Source organism: Hyperolius riggenbachi, chromosome 4 (assembly GCF_040937935.1).
Source record: "Hyperolius riggenbachi isolate aHypRig1 chromosome 4, aHypRig1.pri, whole genome shotgun sequence".
Classification (NCBI taxonomy): Eukaryota; Metazoa; Chordata; class Amphibia; order Anura; family Hyperoliidae; genus Hyperolius; species Hyperolius riggenbachi.
Window position 1 is genome coordinate 236,654,055 of NC_090649.1, and position 12,750 is coordinate 236,666,804.

Consider the following 12,750-nt stretch of genomic DNA (forward strand, 5'->3'; position numbering starts at 1 on the left):
GGTTTCTGCTTCCTAAAATGACCTTGGACTACATAAGAGATATTAGATAAAGTATAGTCAATGAGTGACATGATCATGTACTCTGTAATGTGCTGCAAAAGATGTCAGTGCTATATAAATACATAATAATAATAATAATAATATGGTAGAGTATTAGACTATGGCTATGGTAGGATTAGATTGTGAGCTCCTCTGATGACAGTCAGTGACATGACTATGTACTCTGTAAAGTGCTGCAGGTCATAAAGGAGGAAGGAGACCATATTTCCACTCCGAATATGGGCCCGATAGAACAATAACAGTAACATTTCTACAGCCTTTGTCTCCCATAGGACTCAAAGCGCAATACAAGAAGGGCGGGAAACGCTGCCCATCTCACCTATGGTTTTGCAGTTCAGATTGCACCTGGATGGCATGCTGCAGCTTTATGCAGCACGCAGCCGAATCCATATAGCCTTTTTTAGCGATTCAGGCTGCGGCTGCACAGCAGAACAGAAACCGCAACCGAATCAGAAACGGCCATGGCTCCTAGTGGAAACTGGTCCTTAGCAAGAGATGAATGAGGCTGGGAACACAAAGAGGAAATAAGAAAGAAAGAAAGAAAGCGAATGAGAAATAGAAAAGGAGGGAGAATGTAAGCAAGGAAGAGAGGGATGGAGAAAGGTCGGTACACATCATGCAATGCATGAATAGTTGATAGCAGATCAATTGGAAGGGGGAAAGCTGTACATAGATTGCCTGCCATTGAACTAGGGAGCAGGAAGAGTGACAGAGGACACACAAGAGAGAAGGAGGGGGCAGGGGACAAGTAGAAAGTGAGACAAGATACAGGAAAGCATGCATTTTTGTTGTAAATGCTGTGCAGAGAATAGTCACTCCATTACAAGAGCACTTCCTCCAGCCTGTAAAAGCTTTCAGCCAGCCTGATATGGGAGAGGGGGTAGGCTGGCATATGTGCAGTGTGTGTGTGTGTGTGTGCTGAGAGAGAGGCTGTGACAGCATGACAGGGGGACTGGATGCTTACACAGGCTTCATATCCAATCCATATATCCTGCTCTCTCCCTTCTCCATCCCCTCCAGTGGTGCATGGCTCACTCAGATCTCAGCTCCAGGTTCCCCCTCGCTCCATCAATCAGGGTTTTGACAGGAGCAGAGATAACGCAAGCACAGGCTAGGTTCAGTTCATAGCAACGCAGACGCTCCATAGCCTCAGTCACATGCTCTGGCAGCACAGCCCAATACAGCCCAGTCTACAGGGGGGGGGTGTAAACAAAGATCAGCTCCATGAGCCAGCAGCTGCAGATCCAGCTAAAGAGGGGAGGCTGTTCCTTTCCCAGCCTCAGTGAATGAATGTTTAAAGCTAAAATAGCACGTTTTTGGGTGTTAAAATTCAGCTCTGTTGAAGTGGCATCTGCTGTCACCCCCTCTAATGGCAACATGGGAACACCCTGGTGGGGGTCGCACTCCACGCACCTGGTTACAATGCTAGTGCATCCTCCTCTTCTTTTCAAGTCATAAGGAGGGGCGGGCAGGACAGGAGTCACATAGACACACTCTAGATCCTAAGTTAACACTAACATTAGGGGATGCCATACAAAGTGTTGTAGACAAAAGGTTTGTAGATTCCTTATTTGAGGGTGAGCAGTAGAGGCTTTCATTAGAACGTTTTATCTCCGTTCCCTAAGTATTCAGTCTCTAAGGACAGGAAAAATAAACTTTTTTTTTTCCCTCAAAGCCGCCCTGCAATAAATCTGGCGCTCTAGGCAATTAGCTGGTCCGCTGGTCTCTAGAAGCGCCTCTGGCTACCACTACCCTGCTATTGTCAAACTGAACTGTATTTATTTTAGCACTTAGCTTTGTTGGACTGTAAATTTAGTATTGCTTGGAATTTCTCTTTTTGTAGACTTGAAGGTCTGTGAGTATAAATTAGTGTTGATCGAACAGTGCTCGGCACTGTTCGTTATTCCCCGAACATTGGCGTGTTCGTGTTCGGTTCGAGCACAGTCGAGCACCGCATGGTGCTTGGCCGCGCTGTTCGGTCTCCTCCCCTCGCTTATTGACACCTTTGCAGGCAGCCAATAAGCGGCGACAATGCTTTTTCCACAGCTATGGTCACACAGCCTAGTTGGCTGTGACCATAGCTGTGATTGGCCGAGCGGGTCACGTATTCGGGTATATAAATACCAGAACGCATGGCTGGCTCTGCCATTTGCATTGGGGTTTAGCTTGGGGTAGGTAGGAGCTAGCGGTTAGGTGCCAGCACTGCCAGCCAGGCCAGCCACAGTGCCCCAGGCTCACCACCACTGCCAGCAGCAGCCACAGTGCCCCAGCCTCACCACTGCCAGCAGCAGCCACAGAGCACCTGCCTCACCACTGCCAGCAGCAGCTACAGAGCCCCTGCCTCACCACTGCCAGCAGCAGCCACAGAGCCCCTGCCTCACCACTGCCAGCAGCAGCCACAGTGCCCCTGCCTCACCACTGCCAGCAGGCACTGCCAGCAGCTACTGTGCCCATTTTTTTTGTTGCCAGGCCAGCCACAGTGCACCTGCCTCACCACTGCCAGCAGCCACAGTGCCCATCTTGCAGAAAATGGTCAAGGACTACATGTCAGATGGCGTAGCCGTGTTCAACTATCCATCAGTCCCCTTTAATTATTGGGTCTCTAAGCTACACACCTGGCACGAACTGGCACTGTACGCAATAGAGGTGCAGGCTTGCCCTGCCGCCAGCGTTATGTCCGAACGTTGTCTCAGTGCTGCCAGAGGCATCGTTACAGATAGGCGTATCCGCCTCTCCACAGCAAATGCAGACCGTCTGACACAAAAAAATGAATAAATCATGGATTGGAACCAACTTTGCAACACCCCGCGACAAAGCACCATGAACATCTGTGCTGGGTTAGCGTTGCCGGTCCCATTGGTAGGACTGCTTTTCAGGAATATCTCATTTTGATTATATTTATCAATGCATGGCGACAAAATGCATTGCTTTAAGCATGCATTTTGTCCTCATGCAAGGCCTGGGTTGTGTCACAAAGCGTGGCCTTGTTCTCCTGTACCTCCTCTTCCATCATGTGTGCTGGGTTAGCGTTGCCGGTTCTGATTGGTACTAGGACAGCTTTCCAGGATCTCATTTGTATAAAATGTATAAATGCATGGCGATAAACTGCATTGGCTTTAAGCGTGCAGTTTTTCCCCATACACGTATGCCTTTTTTTTGGGAGTTTTATTTGTTTTATTGGCAGTGGAGTATAATTGGCGCACTGCTCCGCAAACATGAGTCCCTGCTTTTATTCTGAGCCTAAGATCTATGTGTAAATGCCCCCCCCCCCCACACACACACACACACACACTATTTCCAACCCATTCTGCAGAAGTTTGCAGGCATGCTCGGGTCCCCATTGACTTAGGCTCGGTGTTCGGCCGAATATCCCGAACATTTGGACCATGTTCGGTCGAGCCGACCCGAGGCCGAATAACTGAGTGTTCGATCAACACTAGTATAAATGATAAATATATTTGTCTAAATTCAAACCACTGCACGCAAAAAAAACCTTGCATATATTAACTTTAAATGCATGATATTTATTATTTTGTATAGTATCCTTTATTGTTCCTATTTGTTTTAAATTTGCTGAAGAAAAGGGTAGAATCAATTGGGAATTTGTGTGAAGCATTAGCGCTGCTAATAGAAATACAGCATTAGACATTTTTTTTAGCAATTCAATAGAATTGGTGTATGTAAAGTGTAAATTAATTGCAATGAAACAATCAGAGAAAGATATGCTAACGAGAGATAGATTGCATGTGTATCAGTTTACCTTTATTACCTGTATTTATTTTTTAAACAAATTGTATCTATATTTTCTAGCAAATTTATTAGTGGAAGAACGAACAAGACAAATCAAGTTAAAGGTTCAGAGGTATAAACAAACTGCTGGGTCTAGTTCCAGTCAAGAAGTTGAACGCGAGCAATATTCCCAGGTAAGTGCAGTGCGATGTACTGTGTTATGGTGTCAATTATCCATAGCCATTGTGCCTGATTTACTGATGCATGTCAGGCTTCAGATCCCTGCAGATCATAACTAGCATGAATTTATTACAAAAATGGTCTGTTAGGTGGCTAGGGTTTGCATTTGACGCCTTTGTTATATCAGACCATGGTGAGTAGTGTTGAGCTCCATTTTCCCAAAATCATAATTTTGCATTAAACTTTGCAATTACAATGTAAAATTGTAATGCACAATATCTGGTAAATGTGTAATAAATTTGGCAAGTAACTGTAAATCTGATCCATAATGTTACAACTATTTGTAATAACACAAAAATTCTACATTTGCTTCTTTAGGAACAAGTACTTTTTTTTAAAGACCTGTTTTTGGGGAAAAAAACAACTACCGTATATACTCGCCTATAAGTCAAGAAATTTAGGACTGACTCAAAGTATAAAAGTAGAGGGGTCGCCTTATACTTGAGTCATCCTAAATTTCACAACTTATAGCCGGGAATTGTGGGGGTGCCTCTTTCTCTCCCCTTCCCCAGTGCTTAAGCAGGCAGCATTCCACAAAGGCTCCCTCCCACCACAACGCAAAGGGGAGCAGCTTCTCCCTCTCTTTCCCCCCCATCTAATGCAGGATCAGCGCTGAAGCGGAAACCGAAACTCACTGATTTATTACACAGCGTAGCGTCCTCCCTTGTCCCTCTGCTCGTTCTGGTCCATTTACAATACTACAGCTACGGCTCCGATGTCATATGACACATGAGATCACATGACATCGGAGCCATAGCTGTGGTATTGTAAACAGACCAGCACAAGCAGAGGGACAAGAGAGGATGCCGCACTGGGTAATCAGTGAGTTACGGTTTCCGCTTCAACGCTGATGCTGCATTAAATGAGGGGGGAGAGAAAGGGAGAAGCGGCCCCCCTTTGTGTGGCGGTAAGAAGGAGGGGGGCTTTGCGGAAAGCTGCTGGGGAGACGGCAAGGGAGAGGGGGGGCCCTTTCCATGGTGGTGGGAGGGAGGGGGGAATTGCAGCAAGCTGCATGCTGTAGCACTGTGGGGAAGTGGAGACAGATGCTGGCTGCTGCAGCTCATACATCCAGTGTGACACAGGGGACACTCAGCCAAGGGTACACAGTAGCCACACAACTAGAGGCGCCACACAGCCAGGGGGACACAGGGAGCCACACAGCCAGGGGCCACACAGCTAGAGGGGCCAGACTGACCACACTGAAAGGTGACAGCCTGGTCCCCAAGTGCAGTCCTTAACTTTCCTGGGTAGACTTATACTTGAGTCAATAAAAAAATCCAGCTTAAGAGGGTCAAATACTAGGGCCAACTTATACATGAGGTCGACTTGTATCCGAGTATATACAGTATTTTAAAAAAAAATCTGATGAAAAAAGGGCTTTTAAGTTCAGTAAATTTACATTGGTATAGGGTACTGATGCACCCCTTACCCATTTCCTCAAAGGGTTAAGTTGAAATAAAAAAGCAACTACTTAAAAAGTCCTTTAATTAAAATACCACACGAATATCCTCGGAAATGATCCCATGCCAATATCCTCTATACTATCCTCTTCACTTAAGTATAGCAAGCACCATCAAGGCATCTTGACGGTGCCACTGGGGCCATTAATTTGGTCCTTTAACAGACCATTGGGAAGCCTCCCTGAGGAGGACTTTCATTGGTCTGTTAAGGGACCAGTCCTGGTGATATATTTAAAGTTGTATAGCATGTGGCGGCGGGAATCGATGTGTGCATAGATGTGCAGCAGAGATCTTCAGTCAACATCCAGAGGATATTGGCGCAGGATCATTTCTGAACATATTGACATTAATTAAAGGTAAGTATTTATGGTTAATTAAGGGCAATAAAGGACTATTTTGCCATCGTTAACTTTAAATAGTACCTGAGACGGGGCAGGAGAAAAAATGTATACATATCTTCTACTAGCCCCCGGCTGATTGCTCCATTGCCATCCTCTGCTGCCTCCTGGATTTTCTGCAATCAGCCCTGGTAAATCGTCCAGTTGGGGCTAGTCGGCGCAGGTGCTGTCTGGCCATGTGCTCTCCCATCATGCTTTTGTGGGTCAGAGTGTGATGGGGCACACATGCGGCTAGGCCACGCATGAGCAGTATGCCCTAGAAAGGAGGACTTACCGTGGCCGATTGCAAAAGATCCAGGAGGTGGCGGAAGGACAGCGAGGGGGCGATCAGCCTGGGGGTGCTGGAGGAAGCTCCAGGTATATATACCTTATTTCTCCTGCCTCATCTCAGGTTTCCTTTAACGCTTGGGAAAATTTGTAAATGGTACATTAGTGCCCCTATACTCAAAAAACAAGAGCCTTTTTTTGTTTGTTTTTTCCTGTGCTTACTGTGATTGGCTCACAGTGATCACAGATCATAGATCATGTCATTAGACAGCTGAGATCGTCAGCAATTTAGTTGCAAAACCAACAGTGGATCATGAAGACAGGTTATTGAAATCTACACCCTGGCAGATGTAAAAGTCTTCAAACAGGCTATAGATTTCAGTTTGCTGTCTCCAGAACCAGTTTGGTAAATTAAGCCCAGTTTAATTATTTTAAGTTTTTACAGGCAGTTCTATCTTCCTTTTGAAACAACTAATCTTCTAATGATCATGGACCATATTTACTAAGTTTCTTTGGGTTACAGTACGTTGAAAAACACAGGAGATCCTGCAAATCTGTATTTATTAAAACTGACTACTGCTAGGTTACAAACGCAAACCGTAGAGAGAACCGATAAACATTTTGGAGTCTATTTATGCGATTCTATTTGCATGAAAACACCTGTGGTGAGAACTTTTTGTATAAATCCAGGTCAGGTTTGTTTTACCATGTAAATTTTTCATTTTACTAATCAACCCTAGTAAGCTGTTAAGTTCTGTTTTCATTTCCTAGAGTGCAATAGAAAATAACAGCAGCCACATTGTGTTTCGCCAAAAAAAAGACACTGTCTAATATAAATTTTTGCTCCAAAAGATGTGCTAGGGCTTATTTTCAGAGAATGTCTTATTTTGGGGGCAAACCCTGGTAGTTTTCCTATACAAGATGTATATACTGCATGCCATGATATTGGCTCTCACAAGAAATTGATTTTGAGGATCATGTGGGTAAGAGTCTATTTCTTGCAGGAAGAGAACTCTGTCAGGCTCCCCAGAGCTATGATAGGATAAGCTGTGTCCTGGGAAAAAGTGAAGAGGTGAAGTGCTGCTGATGCTTATCACGACAGATAAGGAGGACTCGCACCAACAAAAACACAAATTGCCTGACACATATACAGGACTGTAGAACTCACATTATACTTCTGCTCTCCTGTATCCAGGCTTTGTATTGAGTGTGACTTGCTGGTGTCATGTGGGCTGCTCCTAGCGCTTACATTCGGGGGATGTTTTACATTTCAAGCATGCTAGGAATTCCTGCTAGGTCTTATTCTCAGGGGATGTCTTACTTTAGGGGAAACACGGTACCAGCATGAGCTGTCAGTTGTGACAAACTGCATTTTGTGCAAAAGTAAGTAAACAAAAACTGATGTTTTGAACAAAATGCAGTTGAAACAAAATTTTGCTTTAAGTTGATTTTCTGTGTTTAATTGTACAGCAGTCTTATGCACTAGATGCAGCTTTGTGTGTGGGCGATGATGAAGCCATCTAATGTGGTCATACCTTTTTGTAACCATCACCGACCCTAGCATTAGGCACTTGGGTGTTCCGTTGCTATGATGAAATGAATGAGTATCTTTACTGCTCTTATTGTTTTTTTTATTGTATACTACTAATATAGTATACATTAATTAGACACTTTGATCTGGTTGAAAACAAACAGAACACAGAGCAGTGGATTTCTACAGCAACTATATGTGGAATGAAGACTTTTAATTGTGTGCTGCGCAATAGTAAGGGTCTGCTTTGAAAGCTTCTTAGCAGTTCTCAAGTGAGGCAAGGATATTACAGATGAGGAGCATCTTTCACACAGTTGAATTTTAAACATCAGAGGTTGATTATGATGTTGAACTTCAGTCGAACAGTATTTCCACAAGTTTTTTTTTCTCCAACTAATCCTCCCTTCTTCCATAACCAACTTAATACTGCACCAAACATCCTCCCCTTCCTCAAATTCCACACTCCTTTCCAAAGGTTTTCAACTTTAATGAGCAGTGAAGGGAAGGGGTGAGTGGCAGGAGTACCCTGTCCTCTCTCAGAAGCTAGGCTACTGCAATAACATGGTTTCCTGGAACATAGGAAACCTGGAACATATACCCAACCAATGTAATTGCGGATGGTATGCCACCCTTATGTTGGTTATATGGGTAAAAGAGAAGAATGGGGACACAGAGAGCCCAATATAGTGTAGTAAATCAAGAGATGGGTAAATGAGGCACTATTCATGCCCTTGAGACTTTACTGTGTGTACTCAGTTATTGCCTCAAGAAGCGGGAATATACCTGTGAAATGCGTTGCACTTTTTGTTGGAGTATATGAATAAATTTGCTTGTACCTTTACCCACGGTATTTTGTCTACTTCGGGGAGGTGAGTCCACCACCGCTTCCTGAGGAATTTAAAACTTTTAGTTACATGCTTTTATCCTTTTGACGCCTCTGTTCTCTTTACAATATGGGTAAAAGGGTTGGCAAAAAGAAATGTAATCCTGGTGCATTGCTCAGCTGTCACTTTTACAGCTCAAACACTTTTTCAGCTACACAGAGGTATAGACGAATTTCTTGTCCCAAATTTGAGAGGCCAGATGTGAGCATTCTTTATGGCTTGGATGGTTACACACTCACACACTTCTCAGCTTTTCCCCCCTGTCCACCCAGCATGCATTGTTTGATTAAGAGTCAGGAGGGGCCTGAAGATAAACAAAACTATTCTAATACAATGAGACAGCTCTGTCTACTTTCCAGCTTTGTACCATAAATATATTTATATATAGTTAAGATACTGTATATATCAGAAGAAAGGTTTTTCATCCTTATATACAAAGATTTGACTTTCTTTTATTACTGGATATCATTTAGAAAATGCCTTTTCCTGAGAGGAGTGTTTAATGACACTATTGCCCATATGCAATTTAAGTTTTTCTCCTGAGATTTCTCCTAGGTGATATGTTCACACTTTGCGGTCAATTCATAAAGCATTGCCGCGTGCGGTAATGCACTAAACAGCTGACTTTACCGACCACTTAGCAAAATGTCAATTCATAAAATCTGTTACCGCATGTGAGGTTAAATAAATTACCGCCTTGTGCTGTGATTATCTCTAAATATGTCACTAAATGTCAATTCATAAAGATTAGAGCAGGCGGTATTGGGACGGAGAATACCGCTGCTTTGAAGAGGTGATAAGGGTGCGGATAAGAGCAAAGTTGATGGAGACAGATCTCCCTGGCAGCAGCAGTGAGAGCAGAACAAAAAAGGCTTTCCAGAATACCCCAGGCTGTGTTTTTTAACCTCTTGGGTACCTGTTTTCATATGTTTTTTACATCACGAAAGCCTGCATGTGTAATATTTCTTAAAGTTCTTCTAAGCTGTGGCAATTAAATAGATTGTTTAGAAAGACTAATAGACAGATTCAGCGCAGATTCAGGGCAAACAGAGGCAATTAAATAAAATGCACATCTAAATGGAAATTGGGGATGCCTCTTTTGTAACGCTGTCTCTGCACGGAGAAAATGTATCAACTCAAACAGCACCGCCAGCTTAGTTCGGGAAATCCCCGAACTTTTATCACAACTGTAAACATTTTTATGAATTAGCACACAATAGTCTAAAATACAGAATGCAGTATTTTCTTGACAAGATTTTTTCCCCGCACAGCCTTTTATGAATTGACTCCATTGTCATAAAATGACTTTTTAACCACTTGAGGACCTAGGGCTTTACACCCCTTAAGGACCGGCCACTTTTTTTCCATTCAGACCACTGCAGCTTTCACGGTTTATTGTTCGCTCATACAACCTACCACCTAAATGAATTTTGCCTCCTTTTCTTGTCACTAATAAAGCTTTCTTTTGGTGCTATTTGATTGCTCCTGCGATTTTTACTTTTTATTATATTCATCAAAAAAGACATGAATTTTGGCAAAAAAATGATTTTTTAAACTTTCTGTGCTGACATTTTTCAAATAAAGTAAAATTTCTGTATACATGCAGTCGTAGTCTTGAAACAAAAATGACCTGTGAAATCCTAAAGGTACTCATTGGACTTTGGGCCCCTTAGCGCAGTTAGGGTGCATAAAAGTGCCACACATGTGGTATCGCTGTACTCTGGAGAAGTAGTACAATGTGTTTTGGGGTGTATTTTTACACATACCCATGCTGGGTGGGAGAAATAACTCTGTAAATGGATAATTGTGTGTAAAAAAATCAAAAGATTGTCATTGCCCTAAAATGCCAGGGCAGTATAGGAACCCCACTAATGACCCCATTTTAGAAAGAAGACACCCCAAGGTATTCCGTTAGGAGTATGGTGAGTTCATAGAAGTTTTTATTTTTTTGTCACAAGTTAGCGGAAATTGATTTTAATTGATTTTTTTCACAAAGTGTCATTTTCCGCTAACTTGTGACAAAAAATAAAATCTTCTATGAACTCACCATACTCCTAACGGAATACCTTTGGGTGTCTTCTTTCTAGAATGGGGTCATTTGTGGGGTTCCTATACTGCCCTGGCATTTTAGGGGCCCTAAACTGTGAGGAGTAGTCTTGAAACCAAATGTCGCAAAATGACCTGTGAAATCCTAAAGGTACTCATTGGACTTTGGGCCCCTTAGTGTACTTAGGGTGTAAAAAAGTGCCACACATGTGGTACCGCCGTACTCAGGAGAAGTAGTATAATGTGTTTTGGGGTGTATTTTTACACATAACCATGCTAAGTGGGAGAAATATCTCTGTAAATGACAATTGTTTGATTTTTTTTACACACAATTGTCCATTTACATAGAAATTTCTCCCACCCAGCATGGGTATGTGTAAAAATACACCCCAAAACACATTATACTACTTTTCCTCAGTACGGCGGTACCACATGTGTGACACTTTTTTGCAGCCTAGGTGCGCTAAGGGGCCCAACGTCCTATTCACAGGTCATTTTGAGGCATTTGTTTTCTAGACTACTCCTCGCGGTTTAGGGCCCCTAAAATGCCAGGGCAGTATAGGAACCCCACAAGTGACCCCATTTTAGAAAGAAGACACCCCAAGGTATTCCGTTAGGTGTATGGCGAGTTCATAGAAGATTTTATTTTTTGTCACAAGTTAGTGAAAAATGACACTTTGTGAAAAAAACCAATAAAAATCAATTTCCGCTAACTTTTGACAAAAAATAAAATCTTCTATGAACTCATACACCTAACAGAATACCTTGGGGTGTCTTTTTTTCTAAAATGGGGTCACTTGTGGGGTTCCTATACCGCCCTGGCATTTTACCGGCCCAAAACCGTGAGTAGTCTGGAAACCAAATGTCTCAAAATGACTGTTCAGGGGTATAAGCATCTGCAAATTTTGATGACAGGTGGTCTGTGAGGGGGTGAATTTTGTGGAACCGGTCATAAGCAGGGTGGCTTTTTAGATGACAGGTTGTATTGGGCCTGATCTGATGGATAGGAGTGCTAGGGGGGTGACAGGAGGTGATTGATGGGTGTCTCGGGGTGGTTAGAGGGGAAAATAGATGCAATCAATGCACTGGGGAGGTGATCGGAAGGGGGTCTGAGGGGGATCTGAGGGTTTGGCAGAGCAATCAGGAGCCCACACGTGGCAAATTAGGGCCTGATCTGATGGGTAGGTGTGCTAGGGGGTGACAGGAGGTGATTGATGGGTGTCTCAAGGTGTGATTAGAGGGGGGAATAGATGCAAGCAATGCACTGGCGAGGTGACCAGGGCTGGGGTCTGAGGGCATTCTGAGGGTGTGGGCGGGTGATTGAGTGCCCTAGGGGCAGATAGGGGTCTAATCTGATAGGTAGCAGTGACGGGGGGTGATTGATGGGTAATTAGTGGGTGTTTAGGGTAGAGAACAGATGTAAACACTGCACTTGGGAGGTGATCGGACGTCGGATCTGCGGGCGATCTATTGGTGTGGGTGGGTGATCAGATTGCCCGCAAGGGGCAGGTTAGGGGCTGATTGATGGGTGGTAGTGACATTGGGTGATGGGTGGCAGTGACAGGGGGTGATTGATGGGTGGCAGTGACAGGGGGTGATTGATGGGTGGCAGTGACAGGGGTTGATTGATGGGTGGCAGTGACAGGGGGTGATTGATGGGTGATTGATAGGTGATTGACAGGTAATCAGTGGGTTATTACAGGGGAGAACAGATGTAAATATTGCACTGGCGAATTGATAAGGGGGGGTCTGAGGGCAATCTGAGCGTGTAGGCGGGTGATTGGGTGCCCGCAAGGGGCAGATTAGGGTCTGATCTGATGGGTAACAGTGACAGGTGGTGATAGGGGGTGATTGATGGGTGATTGATGGGTAATTAGTGGGTGTTTAGAGGAGAGAATAGATGTAAACACTGCGCTTGGGTGGTGATCTGATGTCGGATCTGCGGGCGATCTATTGGTGTGGGTGGGTGATCAGATTGCCCGCAAGGGGCAGGTTAGGGGCTGATTGATGGGTGGCAGTGACAGGGGGTGATTGATGGGTGATTGACAGGTTATTGACAGGTGATTGACAGGTGATCAGGGGGGATAGATGCATACAGTACATGGGGGGGGGGTCTGGGGAGAATCTGAGGGGTG

The 12,750-nt window shown here is 44.1% G+C and overlaps 1 protein-coding gene across 18 annotated transcripts in view; it reads left to right on the plus strand.

The window, feature by feature from the left end:
• The window catches only part of RIMS1 (regulating synaptic membrane exocytosis 1), a 443,920-nt gene that overhangs the window by 310,624 nt on the left and 120,546 nt on the right, over positions 1 to 12,750 (plus strand). For 12 of the 18 annotated variants that reach the window (XM_068281486.1, XM_068281464.1, XM_068281465.1 and 9 more), the window contains one exon: positions 3,871 to 3,983. The exons of the other annotated variants lie outside the window; for them this stretch is intronic. In XM_068281486.1, the coding sequence (XP_068137587.1) occupies positions 3,871 to 3,983 (113 nt within the window). The remainder of the gene's footprint in view (positions 1 to 3,870; positions 3,984 to 12,750) is intronic. 18 annotated transcript variants of the gene reach the window in all.